General features: G+C 53.2%; 2 protein-coding genes across 6 annotated transcripts; both read left to right on the top strand.

Annotated features, from left to right (window-relative positions):
* Nucleotides 1-409: 409 nt before the first annotated feature.
* Nucleotides 410-9,456, top strand: Fdps (farnesyl diphosphate synthase). 3 transcript variants are annotated; one of them, XM_026404933.2, is made up of 11 exons: nucleotides 446-506; nucleotides 1,303-1,517; nucleotides 1,595-1,757; nucleotides 3,089-3,229; nucleotides 6,944-7,024; nucleotides 7,163-7,285; nucleotides 7,604-7,692; nucleotides 7,778-7,850; nucleotides 8,446-8,523; nucleotides 8,615-8,749; nucleotides 9,230-9,456. In XM_026404933.2, the coding sequence occupies exons 2-11, from the start codon at nucleotides 1,339-1,341 to the stop codon at nucleotides 9,428-9,430; spliced, it is 1,263 nt and encodes a 420-aa protein (XP_026260718.1). In that variant the 5' UTR covers nucleotides 446-506; nucleotides 1,303-1,338; the 3' UTR covers nucleotides 9,431-9,456. The 3 variants fall into 3 exon arrangements, with proteins under 3 accessions (XP_026260719.1, XP_026260720.1, XP_026260718.1); XM_026404934.2 differs by lacking the exon at nucleotides 1,303-1,517 and having other exon boundaries at nucleotides 410-506; XM_026404935.2 differs by lacking the exon at nucleotides 1,303-1,517 and having other exon boundaries at nucleotides 422-506; nucleotides 1,616-1,757.
* Nucleotides 9,457-9,759: 303 nt separating this feature from the next.
* On the top strand, nucleotides 9,760-19,174 carry Rusc1 (RUN and SH3 domain containing 1). 3 transcript variants are annotated; one of them, XM_026404932.2, is made up of 11 exons: nucleotides 9,760-9,846; nucleotides 10,541-11,991; nucleotides 12,262-12,672; nucleotides 13,646-13,744; nucleotides 13,916-13,992; nucleotides 14,120-14,294; nucleotides 14,365-14,467; nucleotides 14,658-14,704; nucleotides 15,273-15,822; nucleotides 16,577-16,702; nucleotides 18,488-19,174. In XM_026404932.2, exons 2-11 carry the CDS (start codon nucleotides 10,623-10,625, stop codon nucleotides 18,654-18,656), a joined length of 3,126 nt encoding a protein of 1,041 aa, XP_026260717.2. In that variant the 5' UTR covers nucleotides 9,760-9,846; nucleotides 10,541-10,622; the 3' UTR covers nucleotides 18,657-19,174. The 3 variants fall into 3 exon arrangements, with proteins under 3 accessions (XP_026260717.2, XP_077647147.1, XP_077647146.1); XM_077791021.1 differs by lacking the exon at nucleotides 12,262-12,672; XM_077791020.1 differs by lacking the exon at nucleotides 12,262-12,672 and having other exon boundaries at nucleotides 18,485-19,174.
* Nucleotides 19,175-19,614: the final 440 nt, after the last annotated feature.

Genomic DNA, 19,614 nt, shown 5'->3' with positions numbered 1-19,614 from the left:
GACGTTACAAGGATTCGTCCACGTTAGAACCAACGAATGTCAAAGCTGGTCCTCGTGGGGTTTTGCCAACAGGCCACTTAGACATATCGAAAATAGTGAAAACTTAAAAAAAATCGGGGCGACATCCAGGAGTTAGGGCAGGGGGACCTCCCAGCCTACTTCTCTCCCTGCACAGAGGCCACCTGCCCCGCTCCACCCACGCCCCGGTCGCGTGACTGCCCCATTCGCAGCCCTCCCATTGGCCGACCGTCACAGGGCCCCATGCTCATACGAGGGCCAGCAGCCAATCAGCGCGCCTCGTCCCCTCCCATCCCGCCGCGCTAGATGGCGTGTCTCCGAGCCTTCCGCGCGGCACGCCGGGAGTTGTAGTCCATGTTGGGTTTCTGCCCACAGTGACGGGACACCACGAACTACTTGACCCAGAGAGCCTAGCGCCGAGCGCGGCCGGATTTTAGGGATACCCCGCCAACCATCCAGATCAAACGAGACCTGGCGTCCCGGAGCAGGTGAGCGCGGTCGCGTGGAGGTGCTGGAGGTGCTGGAGGTGGAGGTCCGCTACCAGCCTCACCTCTAGCGATGCTGGGGTCACTGGAAGCCCAGCCTGTCGTGTCCGGAGCTTGACATTTTTGGGGTCGGTGGGCCCGACTGGCTGGCCTTCTGTGCTTGCGGAAACTTCCAAACTTTTGCCCGAAGCACCCAGTATGCCGGGGTCCGGGTTAATTTCTGCTGCCAGTCCTGCCCTCCTGGCCAGGGTTGCTCCCAGGCGCTCTGCGCAGTCTCAGCGCTTCTTCGAGACTCGGAACTTCCAGTTTCCGTGCTCCAGACCACATGTCCGCAGCATCCATGGTTCCAGCCCCAGTTCTCCCTTCCTTGGAGTTTAAGTTCAAAGTCGGGCCCTGCCACTGCCGGCAAAGGGAGACCTTGGCTGCGTTTGGCTGTGCTTCTACTGAGCTATTTCCCCTACCTTCTAGACCCTCAATTTGGCTTCTAGAATTACAGGGCGGTTTAAGGGTCCTCCTAGCCCCCAGTCCTGGGGTACTGTGTTCTGTACCGCCTCCTCCTCCAGTCTTGTCCTTATAGCCTTGAAGACACTCAATTTTAGCTGTCTTAACTTTAAGTAACCATCTGCTGGGGCTCAGTCACCCAAACATACTTTTTCTTTCTTTCATATCCTTTGTATAATTTCCCCCAAGTTTAGTCCACAAGAGGACGGGACATTCTGGGCCAGTAGCTAAAAAGTTGATTTGGGGATGATAGGGGGCGCGGCCACCATGCATCTGCCTTCGGTACTTGCCCCTGCAGGGAGTGCACAGTACCCCTCCCTATGCCACCTCCACCATGCCCCTGTCCCGCTGGCTGAGATCTGTGGGGGTCTTCCTGCTGCCAGCCCCCTGCTGGGCGCCCAGGGAGAGGTTTCTGGGTTACCTACGGCGGCCCTCCCTGGTGCACGGGTGCCCAGTCCTGGGGGCCTGGCACAGTGCCCGCTGCTGGTGCCAAGTGTGGACAGAGGAGCCTCGGTGAGTGTGGTTGGGGTGAAGGGCCTCGGGGAGGGGAGCACCTGAACAGGATCCTCATTTGTCCTTCCTCTTCTCAGAGCACTTTGCTCCTCTCTCAGAATGAACGGAGACCAGAAATCAGATGGTTATGCTCAGGAAAAGCAGGATTTCATCCAGCACTTCTCCCAGATAGTCAAGGTGCTGACTGAAGATGAGATGGGGCACCCAGAGACAGGAGATGCTATTGCTCGACTCAAGGAGGTGAGGGATTAATGACCTGAGGAAACAAGACCATTTGTCACTGCATATGTGTGGAATTTAGCTGGGGCTTACTGGGGCACTAGCAATTGGGTTCATTTTGACAAAATTTTATACCTACAAGGAATTTGATTTCAATCCCTGTTCCCCCCTTGGGGACACTTCTGACAGATGTAGGAGGAGACTTTCACCTGGTTTGTGACTCAGGAGTGGGTGAGGCCTGGGCACATATATTTACTCAACCTGATTTTTGGCTCTGTAGAAAGTGGGCCATCCAAACTGCTTCACATAGGAGTGGAGGCCTTTAACCTGGTAAATCTTTGATTTTAGTGTCCTGAAATCATAAGATGCTGTTTTGGCAGACGAATGGGAGGAGGCAGTTTGAGGTGGTCTATATTCCCAGAGCCCTGATGGAAGTTCGGGTGTCCTCAGAAGCCTCTGTTCCAGCAGTGAACTATTGCTGTAATACTTAAGTTGCTTTTTTCCCCCCTTTCTTTTATTCTCTTTTTTTTTAAAGAGAGAGAGAATTTTAATATTTATTTTTTAGTTCTCGGTGGACACAACATCTTTGTTTGTACGTGGTGCTGAGGATCGAACCCGGGCTGCACGCATGCCAGGCGAGCGCGCCACCACTTGAGCCACATCCCCAGCCCTCTTTTATTCTCTTGAAGTATCCAGTAAATTGGTTTTATAAATTGCTGTCTGTCTCATCTGTCTGAGGGGAACCAAGGGAAAGGGGAGGCTTTGTCGACGTTGGGATGGGGACTAAAAGAGAAGGCTCTCCTTTATTAACACTGGTTGAGAACGGGGCAGCAGAAGGCCCTGACAGGAAGAGACACGTTTGGAGGATTAGATGGATCCCACAACTTGGGTCCCGTCTGAGTTCTCGCTAACTTGGAGGGGCCTGGTCTTAAATACAGGATTTTCATTTGAAGATGCATTGAATTCTGGGCAGGAGGGTGTGGTTGGGAAAGGAACTATGGGTTGTGAAAGGGAAGTGGAGGGAGGTGGGATGGGGCGGGATCTGCATAGTTCAGCCACTCCCACAGTGGGCACTGTTTTCCCTGAGTCCTGGGCTTGGGGACAGAACTGAGCTCGCACCATACCTTTAGTCTTACTGGGGAAGACAATGCAGAGTGCAAAAGAAAGAAAGAAGCCCACTGGGGAGCTCTTCTCACTGTGCTCTGGGACTTTGGGACAGGTGTCAAGAAGTAGGAATCCGGGACTTCCTGGATTGGGAATTGGGATTGGAGAGGGTGAAGTTCAGTGGGTGGTTAGAAATGGAAGTTGCTCTTGCATGGACCCTAATGCCCTGTCCCTCTCCCTTGTCCCAGGTCCTGGAATATAATGCCATTGGAGGCAAGTACAACCGGGGTTTGACGGTGGTGGTAGCATTCCGGGAGCTGGCGGATCCAAGAAAACAGGATGCTGATAGTCTCCAGAGGGCCCTGACAGTGGGCTGGTGTGTGGAGCTGGTGAGAGGGGTGGGGGAAGGGCAGGAGAAGAAGAGGGTTCCTAGAGTTGGGGGGAGGGGAGGGATGAACCCAAAACTTGTTTCTGGTTTTTGTTTATATTTCCTGTTCCTAGTGTGGTGTAGCCAAATTTAGGCAGAGTGAATTACTTCAAGAGTTAGCTGGTTAACCAGTAAGGGCGACCTCTTGCCATTAGGTACATAGAATTTAGCGGAGAGGTGTTGGCTTTTTCCTCTGAGCAAAAGATAGCCATAAAAATGATATAGTCCTTCCAAAAGATTATTGTGAAGTATAAATTGAAAATCAGGGGCTGACTAAATAGTTTTTGAAAATGTTTGCAACTTAAATCCCCTACATTTAACATAGCAGATACTTTGCTTAAAAACCCAGATTTTGAGCCGGGTTGTGGCTCAGTGCCTGAGCGCTTGCCTAGCGTGTGTGAGGCACTGGGTTCAATCCTCAGCACCACATAGAAATAAAATAAAGGTCCATTGATAACTAAAAAAATATTAAAAAAAAAAATCCCAGATTTCTTGCATTACTTGGAAGATCATGAGATCCAGGTCCGTGTTCACATATAGCAGCACCTGCTGAAGGCGCATCATGCTGCTTCCCCAAGACATGGTACATGCTCTCATGTGTGTGGCTCTGGTCTCCTTCCTTCCCTGCTTCTCCTTGCCTTCTGTACCCAGATATCCTGACCCTTGAAGGTGTGTGGTTGCTAGCCTGGCCTAGAGGCTTAATTTTAATTGGTGGCAGGGGGACTGGATTCCAATAACACCATCCAAGGTGTACTCCATTCCTAACTGTCTCCTAGATGTCCTTTATGGTTATTTAAAAAAAAAAAAAAATATATATATATATATATATATACACACACACATATATCCAGGCCCAGTCAAAGCTAATGCATTACAAAAACCAAAAACAAAAGAAACAAAACCCAAACTAACGTATTGCGTTTGGCAATTTTTTTTTCTTTCAGTCTTTACTTTTTTAATAGACTTTTAAAAAATATTTATTTTTTAGTTTTAGGTGGACACAGTGTCTTTATTTTACATTTATGTGGTGCTGAGGATCGAACCCAGTGCCTCATGTATGCTAGGCGAGCACTATTCCACTGAGCCACAACCCCAGCCCCTTCTTTCAGTCTTTAGAGTAGAATAGTTCCTTTACCACAGTTGACTTTTCCCCTGAAGTCCAGGCTGACTATTTGGTAGAGTGGTGCCTAATCTAATTGGTGTCTGTGTGATCCTTTCCTTATGTATGAATTCTCCCTAGGGAGCTAACCCCCAGTGCTGAGGTCCTACCCCTATAGATGCTCATTTAAGTGATCTGGATGGGATCCACCACTATGATATTTGTAAAGTTCTGCAGATGGGGTTAGAATCATTGATGGAGGAGTAGATTGAGAGGGGCCACAGAATGAATTCCCTTGGAGACCTTGGTTGAATGGTGGTGGCTGAACCAAAAATTGTCCTTGGGAAGAGGCAGTGGATGCATGACTCTAGAGAACCATGTCACTCCAAATAAATGCAGTGTAAATAAGGCTTCTGTCCCCAGTGTGTGTCTCCATTCTGCTCCCCTGGGGTAAGATCAGCATTAAAAGTTCAGATTGATGCCTCCTCCATGTGGGTCTTTCCAGGAACACCAGCAGTGACTGTAGGGGCCCACACCTGAGCTGAGGGGTGCTTCCTGGTTCCCCAACAGTGTGACCCGTCGGAGCACACAGGATCTGGATGGGGTAGAATTTTAAAAGCCGTATCTTATTATTTAATTATTTTTGCAGTACTGGGAATTGAAACCAGGGATGCTCTACTACAGAGCTACACCCTGAGCTCCTTATTTTTCATTTTGAGACAGGGTCTTGTGAGTACCAAGGCTGGCCTCAAGGTTGTGATCCTCCTGCCTCAGCCTCTTGAGTTGCTGGCAGTACAGGTGTGCACCACTGTGTCATGGCAAAAACCATGTCTTGAAAAACTGCTTAAGAAATGAGTGGCCTGATTGCAAGAAGAATCATGGAGAGTTTCTTTCATTTGCTTAGCAGACTAGGAAGCACCCATTCTGAGGCTAGTGCTGTGCTAGGCTGTGGAAATGCCAAGAGGAAAAACATGTCCCAAGTCCAAGGAGTTTATGGTCTAGTTAGAAAACCAAGTCAGCTGGGCACATCAGTATGTGCTTGTAACCATCGTGACTGAAGCAGGGAGATGTCAAGTTTGAGGCAAGCACAGCGACTCAGACCCTTGTCTCAAAATAAAAATAAAAAAGGCCGGGCGCTGTGGCGCACATCATCCTAGCAGCTCGGGAGGCTGAGGCAGGAGGATTGCGAGTTTCAAGCCGGCCTCAGCAATTTTGAGGTCCTAAGCAACTCAGTGAGACCTGTCTCTAAATAGAACACAAAATAGGGCTGGGGGTGTGGCTCAGTGGTTGAGTGCCCCTGAGTTCAATCCGCTGTACCAAAAAATAAAACTAAAAAAGGACTGAAGATAGAGCTCTGTGGTAGCTCCCCTGGGTTAGAGCCCTATACTAACGAGAAAGAGAGGAAGGAGAGAGAAAACCAACAAGGTACCTTCAGGGGGCTGGCACTTAAAAGGGCAAGCCTTTTGCTGGTATTTAGGAGTGTTTCAGGTGTTTAATGGGTACAGATTATTAGGCAGATTTCAGTTCCATTCAGTTACACCTGTTCCCCTATATAAACGACACAGTAAGGCTGTGTCCCTCGTCACTAGGATGTTTGAATGGAATGTTGGCTGATGTAATAGTGTTCAGCCTTCTTTTAAGAGTCTTGGAGGTAGCTGTGTGCAGTGGCACAAATGTGTAATCCCAGTAACTTGGGAGGCTGAGGCAGGAGGATCACAAGTTCGAGGTCAGCCTTAGCAATTTAGTGAGGCCCTATGCAACTTAGAGACCCTGTCTCAAAATAAAAAATTAAACAATGGCTGGGTGTGTGGCTCAGTGGTTAAGTGCCCTTGGGTTCAGTCCCCAGTACCCAGGCAAGAGGATCAAAAGTTCAAGGTGAACTTTGGTGACTTAGGGAGACCCTGTCTCAAAATAGAAAATAACAAGGGCTGGGATGTGGCTCAGTGGTAGAGCGCCCTTGGGTTCAGTCACCAGTAGTGGGGAGGGGTAGAGTCAGGTAAAGGCAAGTTGCATGAAGAAATCTTTTTTTTTTTTTTACTTTTTTCTTTAAAGTTTGTTAATGTTTTTCATTGAGGAAGAGATCTTCCTTGGGCTGGGCTGTAGCCTCGCACCTGTGATGCACTGGGTTTGATCCTCAGCATCACATAAAAATAAATAAATAAAGATACTGTGTCCACCTACAACTAAAAAAATATATATTAAAAAAAAAAAAAGGGAGAGAGAAAGATCTTCCTTTAAGCATTCATTGAGATGTTTGGCACAAGGAGGAAGAGGAAGCATGAAGGTGTCTCATCAGCTCCAATGCCAGTGACAGTCGGAAAGGCTGGTTGAAGTTGTCAGAGATGTTTTCTGGACTCTTAACCCTGGAAACGAGAGTTTTAGTTCTGTGTTTTTAGGTGGGGAGTCTGAGCCAAAGAGGTCATGTAACTTCAAGGTCGTCTGTAACTGAAGTCCTCAGCCTCCCGACCTTGGTATCCCTTCCCAGCTCACAGTAACCGTCAGAAGCAGGAGCTGTGTCTCTGGTAGAAGGCACGTAAAGGGGTCTTAACTCTGTCCTTCCTTCCTTCCTTCCCCTAGCTGCAAGCTTTCTTCCTGGTGTCAGATGACATCATGGATGCATCCCTTACCCGCCGGGGACAGCTCTGCTGGTATCAGAAGGTGATGTGGGGGGAAGGTGGAAGTGGGCTTGGGGACAGGCCACAGGGAGGTGGTTATCCAGCCTGATTGAGGTAACCATTCTTGGTATGAATCAAGGTCAGAGATTCATTGCTCATTTTTCCTCTTTGCTCCTCACAGCCAGGCATAGGTTTGGATGCCATCAATGACTGTCTGCTTCTGGAAGCATGTGTCTACCGACTGCTGAAGTTCTACTGCCGGGATCAGCCCTACTATTTGAACTTGATTGAGCTATTCCTGCAGGTGTGCTGCAGCCTGGGACCCAGAGCGCAGAGGCTTCCCATAGTAGCCTTGGCCTCTGTAGGGATGTTCCCATATGCTGGTTTCAGGCACAGGAGATGCTTAGGGTTGCCTGGAAGGGGACAGGAAGGAAGAGGATTAGGGAGAAAGGAAAGGACTGTGTGCACGAGTGGGGGCCATGTGGGGGCCTGGAGTTTCTCTCTTTACTGCTGCCCTTGGGACTCTGCCAGAATGCAGGTTCTGGGCATGGGGTGTAGGGTTCAGCACATCAGGGTCCCCATATGTGGAGAAAATCTGGCTCACGGGCCATCTTCCTCTTAGAGTGCCTATCAGACGGAGATTGGGCAGACCCTGGACCTCATCACAGCCCCCCAGGGCAATGTGGATCTTGGCAGATACACTGAAAAGAGGTGAGGGCCAGAGGGGACCGTGTCTGGAGAATGAGGGAGGGCGGGGGGAGGGGGTTTGTCCTGAGGCCTCTATCTTCTCCTTCAGGTACAAATCCATTGTCAAGTACAAGACAGCTTTCTACTCCTTCTACCTGCCTATCGCTGCTGCCATGTACATGGTGAGTCAGCCTCACCCGCTCTTCCCCGCACTCGTGGGTATTGAGGCAGCAAGCCATAGACAAGGCACTTGGACAGTTGGTAGCCACACTGAATGACTGCAAGGCCTTGAGCAATCCAGTTACTCTCAGCTGCAAGATGGGGATAAGTTCCTGCCTCGCAGGACTGTAAAGGTGAACTGAGGCCTTTGAAAGTGCTTGGCTCCTAATCGGGGAACTGTGAATCCCAAATAGGAGTTTGGACAGGACTGGGGAGGAGATAATTCAGGTAGGGAGGGAGGGAGAAGGCTGGATTCAAAGGCAGGTAGGATTCACAGTCTACCCTGAACTTGGTTCTCCAAGTTTTCTTTTCATCCTGAAAGAAGCTGGAGGTGGCAGAAAGGTTAGGAAGGGGAATCAGATGACTGAGACCGTGAAAGAGAATTTGTGGGCCTCCAAATTCTTCCCTGTTGTGACTAGTCAAAAATTAGTGGGATGGAGGTTGGTTCATTGGTCAGGAGAGACAACTTGGGGACCCAGTAGCAGGACCCCAGTGGAGGAAGTATCCCAGGAGGTGAAGGTAGTGAGGGTTCAGCTCATTGGTCCTCTTCCCTTGTAGGCAGGCATTGATGGGGAGAAGGAACATGCTAATGCCAAGAAGATCCTGATGCAGATGGGAGAGTTCTTCCAGATTCAGGTGGGCCTGAGGCAAGGGCAGAGTGGGGACCAGGCAGGTGTCCCACTGCCACACCAGCCTCTTCATTCCTCCTCTTCTGCCTCCTGCCCAGGATGATTACCTTGACCTCTTTGGCGACACCAGTGTGACAGGAAAACTTGGCACTGACATCCAGGACAACAAGTGCAGCTGGCTGGTGGTTCAGTGTCTGCAACGGGCCACTCCAGAACAGCGCCAGATCTTGCAGGTGCCAGAGAGGACCAGGGGTGCCCTGAACTGATAAGAAAGGGGATAGGACAGTGGTTCTTGAGGCACTTGTGTGTGTGTGTGTGTGTGTGTGCGTGTGTGTGCGTGTGTGTGTGCGTGTGCGTGCGTGTGCGCCTCCCGCCATTTGACAGTGCTAGCAGATTCTCTTATTATTGTAACTTGGTGAGTGTGCATGTGCTCTAGGTGTCTGCAGGGTGGAGGCCAGTGATGCTGCTGACCCTCATCAGACACTGCACAGAACAGCTCCCCAAATGAAATCACCTGGCCGCAGATTTCAGTTGTACCAAAATCAAATCCCCAGAACAGAGGAGACTGAGGCCTGAGACCAAACCCCAACATTTGGGATGGGGACAAGATGCTTGAAAATGGGAGGCAGGGGTAGAATGTGAATGAGTGAGTGGAGAGGCCTTGAGGCTCTGGGGAAGACAAAGCCCATTTTCCTGCTTCCAACCCCTTCCAGGACAATTATGGGCAGAAGGACCCCGAGAAGGTGGCCCAGGTGAGGGCACTGTACGAGGAGATGAATCTACCAGCTGTTTTCTCCAAGTATGAAGAAGACAGTTACATCCACCTTATGAGTCTCATTGAGCAGTATGCTGCGCCCCTGCCCCCCACCATCTTCCTGGGGCTGGTCAACAAGATCTATAAGCGGAAAAAGTGACCTAGAGACTGCCAGGGCAGGGAGGGAGGGCGGGCTCTCAATAAATTATTGTGTAATCTTCTGGTGGTTCTCTTCTTGCTGCAGCCGAGTGTGTCCGGAATGGGAATGGGCGTGGGCCGGTGGGGATGGGGGCGGCAAGGTAGCTCAACTGGTGGCAGATATTGTGGGTCATGGCTCAAGAACCCTTTGGGACTGAAATCCATGAGCAAGGTCTAAGTGGATGACACAGGCACGACGTCAAGGTCTGAGGGGTGGGTCTAAGCTACGCCACGCCCATGCGTGTATGGGTGCGGCTGCGCAGCGGAGTGGGTTGTCCTAGTGCCCCTCCCCTCTGCTGCCTACCCCGCCGGGCGGGGGACTGGGACCGCGGGAACCCCTGACCAGCCCAGGGCAGGAGCGGTTCCAGGAGGACCCTGGTGAGGAGGGCTTGGCCGCTGGGTGTGGATGGATCAATCGGGACACTGTGGGTGGGGCAGGAGAGGGAAGCAGGAAAAATGAATAGAGAAGGGGTGGGGTTCGGTGGGTGGTGGCTGGATGATGGAGAAGACTGCGAAGCGAATTGTGTGACACTGTTGTGAGCGGATAAGGGCACCAAAGCTGCAGGCTGCATTACCTTGAGGGGCAGCCTGCAGATGCAGAATTGACAGCTGACGGCGGCTCCCTCCTCCCGCTCCAACCTCTTCGCTTTACTGTATTAAGAAGCCAAACCCCGCGCCTGCTTCTCTCCATCCACTTCATTTCCGAATATCTGGGCGGGGTCCCCTTGGGCTCTTTCCTCTGGGAGTGAAGGGTAGGCTGGAGGGCAGGGCCAAATTGCTGCAGAAAGGATCCCTGGTCCGTCCTGGGCCCCATCCTCTTCCAAGCTCCCCCACGGAGATGCAGAGCGCAGCCGCATTATCTGACCCTCCCTCCTCTATTCCCGGGGGGTTACTTTCGACTCCACCTGCAAACACTGCAGTGGAAACTCATGGCCAGTCGATGCCGATTTGCATCTCATTTGAATATTTTCCAAAGCAGCCAGAGCCTCCCCAGGCCTGCTCCCGCCGTCAGTCACCTCCGTGTCCTTCTCATCGCCCTCACTGGCTGTCTTTCACCATCCACATCTTCTAGGTCTGCATCTGCGTTGCCAGGTAGGTGGACGTGAGAGGCCCTATTCTGGTTCTCTGGAGGCCATCTCATCGCCGCTGGCACCATGCTGTCCCCTCAGAGGGCTTTACTCTGCAATCTCAACCACATCCACCTCCAGCACGTCTCCCTGGGCCTGCACTTGTCTCGCCGTCCGGAGCTACGGGAGGGGCCTTTAAGCACGCCCCCTCCCCCAGGAGACACCGGGGGCAAGGAGAGCAGGGGCCCCTGCGGAGGGACCCTGGTGGATGCCAACTCCAACAGCCCAGCGGTGCCCTGCCGATGCTGCCAGGAGCATGGACCAAACCTAGAAAACCGGCTGGACCCATCTCAGGAGGAGGAAGGGGCTGCCTCTCCCTCAGACCCGGGCTGCTCCTCCTCTCTCAGCTCCTGTTCAGATCTGAGCCCCGATGAGTCCCCCGTTTCCGTCTACTCGAGGGACCTGCCTGGTGATGAGGATGCCCACCCTCAGCCCAGTATCGTCCCCTTGGAGCAGGGGTCCCCACTGGCTTCAGCAGGCCCTGGAGCCTGCTCCCCGGACAGCTTCTGCTGCTCTCCTGATTCCTGTTCCGGAGCCTCCTCCCCGCCCGGTCCTGGCCTGGACTCGAACTGCAACGCCCTGACCACCTGCCAGGACCTCCCTTCCTCCAGCCTGGAGGAGGAGGAGGAAGAGAGTGGGGAGCAGGACCTCCCCACCTCTGAGCTCTCGGAGGCGGAGGATGGGAAAATCGACGCTGGGAAAACGGAGCCCAGTTGGAAAATCAACCCCATTTGGAAAATCGACACAGAGAAAACGGAAGTTGGATGGAAAATCACTGATAACAATAACTCCGACTGGAAAACCAGCGGAAGCACTAACTCTAACTGGAAAGCTGAACCCGGAAAACTCGACCCCTGTTGGCACACCAGCACGGGAATAGCTGATTCTGGCCCGAAAGCAGATGCAGGGAAAACTGATGGGGGATGGAGAAGTGACGTCAGCGAGGAGCCAGTGCCCCACCGGACAATCACGTCCTTCCACGAGCTAGCCCAGAAGCGCAAGCGGGGCCCGGGGCTGCCCCTCACACCGCAGGCTAAGAAAGATCGCAGCGACTGGCTCATCGTCTTCTCGCCGGACACCGAACTCCCCCCCACCGGGTCGCTGGGTGGCTCCTCGGCACCTCCCCGAGAAGTCACCACCTTCAAGGAACTGCGCTCCAGAAGCCGCGCCCCGCCCCCGCCGGTCCCGCCGCGAGACCCCCCGGCTGGCTGGGCCTTGGTCCCGCCCCGCCCGCCACCCCCACCCGTGCCTCCCCGGCGGAAGAAGAATCGACCCGGGCTGCAGCCCATAGCGGAGGGGCAGCTCGAGGAAGGCAGGGCGGTCAGCCCGGCGGCTGGTGAGGAGGCCCCAACCCCGAAGGAGCCGGAGCAGCCCGGAGCCCCAGCGGGCCTCGAGGGTAAGAGGCCGCCGAGGCAGCGGGAGGAGGGCTGGGCTTTAGCCTCGCCCACGCCTCCGAAGCTTCCAACCCCGCCCCCGTCTCCCCTCCATTCTGTGTCACCCACCCTCCCCGCCCCTTTATCAGCGAGCGCTCCGGGAAAGGGAAACTGGATGGGTCACTGGGTTACGGGACTAACTCTTTGCTCCCTCTTTCTCCCGCTCCTTGCCTGGCTGTCCATCCCGCTCCCCTTCTTCCCCTCTGCGCCTGCCCCGCCAATCCCGCCTGCAGCCGGTCCCCTGGTGCTCCCTCGGCCCCTGGTTTTTCGGTTCTCGGCCGACGGGCGCCCCCTGTTGGAGGGTGGGGGTGCCGGCGCAGCTGGGTCCCTGCTCCTGGCGCCCCTGGCCGAGTGGCCGGGCACCGGGCTGCGGCTGCTGGGGGCGCCAAGTCCCCCAGCGGAGCAGCTGCTGCCTGTCCGCCTGTCCCCAGTGGGAGCCTATTCGCCTCCGACTCGGGGGGCCCTGCCCTGCCTGGCCAGCCCCGAGCTGGCACTGCTGCTGTCCCCGCTCTTTCCCAGAAGTAGCACCTTTCCCGCCGCGGCTCCCCCGCCCCGCCAGGTACCCGCCCCTTCGCTGCCACCACCACCTCGTCCGCCGAAGGCCTCTCGCTGGACCAGAAGCCCACCGCCTCCGCCCAGGCTACGTAAGACGGACCCGGGCGAGCCCCGCGGGCCACGCCTCGGCGGGCTGCCTGCCCACTCCAGCCCTCCCACCCGCCCAGCCCGTAGTGTGGCTTTCCCCGGGGATTCAGCGGTGCCATCCTTCAACTGGGGCCGGTTCCGAGCGAGTCCGCCAGAGCTGGTCTCGCTGCTCGCGCTGTGGGGTGGCGAGGCGGGTTGCGCTGCCCCGGCTTCACAGGACCCTGCGCGGGCGGCCTTCCCCAGCCTGTCTGCTCGGTCGGGGTCCCAGCAAGTCCCTGTCAGGGATCTCGGGTCACACCTGTGTGGAATTCTGCGGCCCACGTAGTCTGACACCTCCCTGCCTAGATCCGGGAGGGTGGAGGGCGAAACTCCCTGGAGCCCACTGGCCCCGGAGGTTCTGGTCACTCCTTTCCCAGTCCCGTCCCTGGGATGCGGGGAGCGCGGTCCGCCAAGCTGGCTTGGGACCCGGGTTTCCCTTTCCCGGCGCCTTCGCCCTCCAGCCTCCCGGTCTCGGGGTCTCACCTCCCCGTTTCTCCTCCCTTTCCCGTCTGTCTTTTCATTGGCTCAGGCTCCCCACGTGTTCCCCGGGCCGGCTGGCCTGAGGCGGGACGCAGGGCAGCCCCTCCTGTCCCTCGCCTAGTCACCTCTCGCCCCACAGGACCCAGACGGCTGGGCGGGGCTTTAGCGCGGCGTCCCACTCGGGGACTTCCTGGACAGAGGAGGTGGGAGCTGGGGCCTGAGGGCAGGAAATAGGAGCCGAGGTGGGGGACAGCGAGAGCCGGCTTCTGTGCAGGATTTCGCTGGGGGGGGGGGGGGGTCGGGTAGAGCCGCTCCTTGTGGCCCTGTTACTTCTCTCCCCAAAACCTTTCATGGGCAGGGTCTCTGCAGAGCCGCAGGAGATGACCGTGGCAGAAGCCCGGCGTCCTTGGGGGTAACCCTTAGTAAGCGTCATTTCGTCCTTCTTCCTTTACCCAGTTCGTAGTTCCTGGTCGTTCGCGGGTGTTCCTGGGGCCCAGCGGCTGTGGATGGCAGAAGCCCAGAGTGGGACTGGGCAGCTGCAGGAGCAGAAAAAAGGTAGGCTGCCCTGAGTCCGGACCCCTGGCTTACTGAAGGAATCGCTCTTCACTTTGCATTCCTCAGGCTTTAAGAGTCAAATTGCATAAACCAGCTTCTCCGTGCCCTCTGGCTATGCCCAGGATAGAGGGCAGGGCTTTGATAGAGCTTCCCTTCCTTATCCCCTCCCAGGTCTCCTGATAGCTGTCAGTGCCTCAGTGGATAAAATCATCTCGCACTTCGGGGCTGCCCGGAACCTGGTTCAGAAGGTGAAGGTGGCTGGAGGAGGATGTTGGGGACGTGGAGATTAATGTAGCTCTGGGGGCACAACAAGACAGAGGGTGGCGGTGGTGACTGGATCCCTATCTGGACTGACTCGAGTTGTGCCACCTCCAGGCCCAGTTGGGGGATAGCAGGTTGAGCCCGGATGTGGGGCACCTGGTGCTGACCACCCTCTGCCCAGCCCTGCATGCCCTGGTGGCAGACGGGCTGAAGCCTTTCCGGAAAGACCTCATCACCGGGCAGCGTAGAAGCAGTCCTTGGAGTGTGGTGGAGGCATCTGTGAAGCCAGGTGAGAGGGGAGGGCAGGGGACCCAGCAGAGCAGGGCCAGGACCTGGCTGACCACGCCCCCTGCCCCCAGGCTCCAGCAGTTCCCTGGGGTCCCTGTACAGCCAAGTCAGCCGTTTGGCCCCGCTGAGCAGCAGCCGCAGCCGCTTTCATGCCTTCATCTTGGGCCTCCTCAAGTGAGTAGTAGCCTTCTTCCCACTGCCTCTCCTGGCCCTGGGACCACTGGGCATCATGTGTGGGACACAGTAGTGTCCCCTGTCCTTGGAGAAGGCCTCCCCTCCCTCAATTTCGTTCCCATCCTCTGCCCCAAGAGGACCAGAGTCCTCCATCTCCCTGAATTTGCATTCCTTTTTTCTTCTCCCCCAGCACCAAGCAGTTGGAGCTGTGGTTTTCCAGTCTCCAGGAAGATGCAGGTCAGAGGCTCAGATGGGAGTGGATAGGGTTTCCGGCCTAGAAGGGAGGGAGGGAAAGTGTTTCTCCAGTTGGTTTCCACTGTTACCAGAATATTAATCCAGATCTCTGATATTATTATTAGCCTTTTGCTTAAAACTCTTCCAGGGGATCTTATTGCCCATGTGAGGAAAGATTCAAAGCAGGGAAGCAGGGCTTTCTAATCATCAGTCTTCCTGGGTGGTCCTTCTGGCCCCAGGGCCCTACTTTGATGCTATCCTTCCCTCTAGAAACCTGCCTCTGCCCCTTCAGTTTCCTCCTAACTCTTTCATCCTGTGGGTCCTTCCTCAGTGAGGTTCCACCTCTGTGCCTTGTTTTGTGGATGCTCCAAAAGCTCTCCTGTGCTTCACCTTTCTAGTCTCTAGACTGTTAATTTGTTACCTCCACTTGATCTACATGCCTCTCCCTCTGGAGGCCATGGTTCCACATGGGTAGGGAAACGTCCAGCTGTCCCCCTCTCCGACTCAGAGTGAGGCCTGGGAGGATGTTTGGGTACAGGGCAGGGGCTGATGTTGGCTTTCTCTTTCTCAGGCCTGTTGTCCCTTCTGTATCTGCCCACGGGATTCTTCTCCCTGGCGCGGGGTGGCTGCCCATCCCTGTCCACAGAGTTGCTGCTCCTGCTGCAGCCATTGTCGGTGCTCACCTTCCACCTGGACCTGCTCTTTGAGCACCACCACCACCTGCCCCTGGGCCAGCCTCAGGCCCCTGCCCCTCCAGGCCCGCCTCCAGCCTTGCAGCAGACTGTACAAGCCGTGCTGCACTGGGGGGGCCGGCTGGCCCAGAGTCTCCGGGGCACTTCTGGGGAGGGGGCTCCCAACCCTTCACCCCCTCCAAGTCCTCCCACACCAGTCAGCTGGTGGGAGCAGCTGACCCAGGCCTCCCGGGTCTATGCCTCTGGGGGTACTGAGGGCTTCCCTCTTCCCCGGTGGGGACCCAGGCGGCAAGGACCTGCAGCTGAGGGTACACAGGAAAGACCTCTGCCTGCAGAGGAAGTGGCACCAGGCAGAAGTGTGTGGCTTGGGAGACTGTTTGGCGTGCCTGGGGTCCCCACAGAAACTGAGAATGGAGCCTTAAAATCCAGGTATTGGGGTACCTTGTCTGCTCTGTGACCTTCTGATCCCCTCAAGTGTCTCATTTGAAACTCCCTAGTGCTGGGCACGGAGGTGCATGCCCATAATCCCAGCATCTTGGAAGGCTGAGGCAGGAAGACTGCAGCCTCGCATTGCTGAGACTCTGTCTCAAAATAAAAATGGCTAGGGATGTAGCTCCATCTTAGAGAGCCCTGGGTTCAAACCCCAGAACCACAAAACAAAAACTTCCCAAAATCTATGACTCCAGATGCTTTAGACGAGACTGGCTTTTTTAATGCCCTTGGAACTAAAAATAGTTATATTCTTAAGTAGTTATATTTTAATGGTTGTGAGTGCCTAAATAGTGATCTTGATTTTACCTCTTGGTCCTCATGGCCCTCAGCCTAAAATATTTACTATCTGGCCCTTTAGAAAAGGAAAAATATTTGCTGATTCCTGTTTTGGGGCTTGACCATTGGTGGATCTTTTGTGGCTTCAAGTACTGTCCACGGAATCTCTCTCTTGAACTGGTATAGACCCTGCTGGTTTCATAGGTTCTTGTGAATTTTGGTGTTGCATACCTTTGTTGTCATTTCCCTAATCACTTCAAAGGTACTTGTGTCCCACAGCTGCCACTTCTTTTAGCAATGACCAGCTCCTGACCTATTTGGGGCCTCAGCCTCTTTCTCCTTCCAAACCTCTGGGTTCTTGCATTCTTTTTCTGGAAGTGGACTGACTTCTGTGATCCTATGTCCTTCCCTCCAGGAGACCATCCAGTTGGCTGCCTCCAACAGTGAGTGTGTTGGCTCTTGTGAAGCGGGGAGCACCTGTAGAGACTCCTTCTCCAGAGGAGCTTGTGGCCTCAGTGCCCAGCATGGCACAGGCCCACAGGTAAGAACTAGGGAAATACACCTGTGTGTACTGTTAATACAGGTGTGTTTCTGTGGTCATAGAGTGGACGGTAGGCATGAAAAAGACTTTGGACTTTGAGATCATAGTGCTTATTTTGCATTGCATCTTTGCTATTTATTACCAGTGTGGCTCTAATTTCTGAGTCTTAGTTTCTTTCTTTGTAAAAGGAAGATAACTTGTAACCTTTGCTATGGTTGCTATGAAGATTAAATATAATTTTATAAAACATCTGGCACACAGTAGGTGTGTGTACACTAAGGGATTGTTTGTCTATTAACTGGGGTGTTCTAATTTGGCATCAGAGACTACTACTACTTTGAGGTCTTTTGGGTTCTCTCAGTCCATTGAATTAACCTTAATTTTTTATTCAGCAATATTTTGGAGGGTACAATTTTTGGGGTTCTGGAGACCAAATCCAGGGATGCTCTACCACTGAGCTATATCCTCAGTCCTTTTTATTTTGAGATGGGGTCTCCCTAAGTTGTTGAGACTGGCCTCAAATTTGCAGTCCTCCTGCTGCAGCCTCCTAAGTAACTGGGATTATAGGTGTGCACCACTGCACCCAACTTGGGTACACCTATATGTCAGTCATGCTAAGCAAGGGAATACAAAAGTGGGACTATTGTAGTCCCTGCTCTCAAAGGGCATGCAGTCCAGTGGAGATACCAATGAACAGATGAGCAATTGCAGTTTAGTATGGTAAAGACTAGGAAAGGAAGAACAAGCTGTTTGCAGCCATGTCCCCAGACTTGGGAACACTAGGGAAGCTCAGTGATGGTGTGAGGATATGCATTTGGCAGGAAAAACAGGAGACGAAAGTGGAGAGGCCCATTTGTGTAAGGAATAGTGGGTGCATAATGGAGGGGGTCAGTGGGCCAGCTAAGGAGGCTGGGTTTTATTAAGACATCCTGGGAGCCCTTGAAGGATCTGAAGCCTGGAAATGATGTGCTTGCTCAGGTTTTAGAAAGGTCTCTTACTGCTGTGTGGAGATTGGGGCTAGTGGGGAGGTCAAGAGAGACTCACGAAGACTGGCTGGTGATATGTAGTGGTACAGAGAGACCATAAAGGCCTAAACTAGGATGGTGGCGGTAGGATTGAAGAGAAAGAATAGCTGGCATAGTAGGAGATAAACACCAAACAAGTTTTGGTGATGGACTGGATGCGAGGAGTGAAATGATCACATTTTTGCCAGGAGCAAATGAGTAGGAAGTTGTGCCACTATGAGGGACTGGTTTGAATTTCGTTGGCCTATGTTGAATATGAAGCACCAGAAAGAAGTGCAAGTCATGTCAAGTAAGAGTGGGTTTGGTGCTCAAGAGGGGCTAGGGTCACAGGGAGAATCAACATATTGATGTGTAGTCCCCAAGTGTCTTCAGGGTTTTCAGAGCTGAACCAGCAGGGGCACTCCATACAGTAGAGAGTAAGAGCCAGGCACAGTGGCGCACGCCTGTAATGAGGCTGAAGCAGGCAGATTGTGAGTTCAAAGCCAGCCTCAGCAACTCAGCAAGACCTTGTCTCTAAATAAAATACAAAAAAGGGCTGGGATGTGGTTCAGTGGTTAAGCACCTCTGGGTTCAATTCCTGGTACCAAAACAAACAAAAATAAACTAAAACCCAGACTCCCAAACCAAAACTACCACCAAACAACATAAACAAAAACCAAAACTAAAAAAACAAAAAACAACCCCCAACACCACAGGGAATGAGGGTGGAGAACCAGGTACCACACCTCTCTCTCCCATTGTTTTCTTCTGGCTCCAGTAGGGCAGTTCGGGCTCTCTGTGACCACACTGCTGCAGGACCTGACCAGCTAAGCTTCCGGCGTGGAGAAGTGCTGCGTGTCATCGCCACAGTGGATGAGGACTGGCTCCGCTGTGGGCGGGATGGCACGGAAGGGTTGGTGCCGGTGGGATATACCTCCCTTGTTCTCTAGCCCTGGCTTTCCTTTCCTGTGTATGTCACCATTTTGTCACCTGGGAAGGGAACAGCTCATGAACACTATGTAAAATGACCATACCAAAAGCCTTTTTCTTGTCTGCAAAATGATATTTCTTCCCACATCATTTCTGCTAATATTTAAAATAAACTTTCCTTCTTCCCTCCACACCCATCTATAAGGTGAAATCTGCTCTTCTAAACATTAAAGAGGAATCCCCTTCCACGCAGACCTTCTCCTCTTTCCCACCTGTATAAGGGAACATCTCCTTACTATCTGTAAAATGGAACCTAGCCCCCTTCTCCATCCCAAGTGGACTGTGCCAGTACAGGATATGCTGTGGTCCTCAAGCCTAGAAGGGCCACTGGTCTCCTACCTGTGTATTCTTTCCGTCCCATGCTGCCTGTATTTATGATGTACTCATGCTGTGCTAGGTGCTGAATTGAAGCCTGGACACCCCTGGTGGGTGGGCCTTTGGTATTGGTCTGACTCTTTCCTCCTTTGTCCCAATAAAGAGTGGGAGTTGAATGTGTGTGTGTCACTGTGGGTTTCAGGACATAGGGTGTGGGGGAGGGAGAGAGGTGCTCTTACCAGAGGCTGAAGGCAGATACTTCTTTCCTAGTTCAACTGCAGATCTTAATGTTCTCTGAGGAATGGGTAAGTGGCCCTGTTTGGTGCTTGGAATCACACACTTCAGTTCATAACTGAAGTAAATATAGGGGAAAAGGGAAGACTTAGGCCTTGAAATATTACTTATTAGATTCATATCTGAGATGAAGGAAAGAATTAAAGGCTTTTAAGAAGTGACCTTTTGGGGTTGGGGATGTGGCTCAAGTGGTAGCGCGCTCGCCTGGCATGCGTGCGGCCCGGGTTCGATCCTCAGCACCACGTACAGACAAAGATGTTGTGTCCACCGATAACTAGAACATAAATATTAAAAAAAAAAAAAAAAAAA

The sequence above is a fragment of the Urocitellus parryii genome, chromosome 11 (assembly GCF_045843805.1).
Source record: "Urocitellus parryii isolate mUroPar1 chromosome 11, mUroPar1.hap1, whole genome shotgun sequence".
In the NCBI taxonomy this organism is placed as follows: domain Eukaryota; kingdom Metazoa; phylum Chordata; class Mammalia; order Rodentia; family Sciuridae; genus Urocitellus; species Urocitellus parryii.
This window is presented reverse-complemented; position numbering and strand designations above follow the sequence as displayed.

Bases quoted from the DNA above. Each gene is read 5' to 3' on its own strand.
- Fdps (XM_026404933.2), top strand. From the start codon at position 1,339: ATGCCCCTGTCCCGCTGGCTGAGATCTGTGGGGGTCTTCCTGCTGCCA. The intron at 7,851-8,445 runs GTGAGTCAGCCT...CTTCCCTTGTAG, and splicing joins TCGCTGCTGCCATGTACATG to GCAGGCATTGATGGGGAGAA. The intron at 8,750-9,229 runs GTGCCAGAGAGG...AACCCCTTCCAG, and splicing joins AACAGCGCCAGATCTTGCAG to GACAATTATGGGCAGAAGGA.
- Rusc1 (XM_026404932.2), top strand. From the start codon at position 10,623: ATGCTGTCCCCTCAGAGGGCTTTACTCTGCAATCTCAACCACATCCAC. The intron at 14,705-15,272 runs GTCAGAGGCTCA...TCTCTTTCTCAG, and splicing joins CAGTCTCCAGGAAGATGCAG to GCCTGTTGTCCCTTCTGTAT. The intron at 15,823-16,576 runs GTATTGGGGTAC...CCTTCCCTCCAG, and splicing joins AATGGAGCCTTAAAATCCAG to GAGACCATCCAGTTGGCTGC.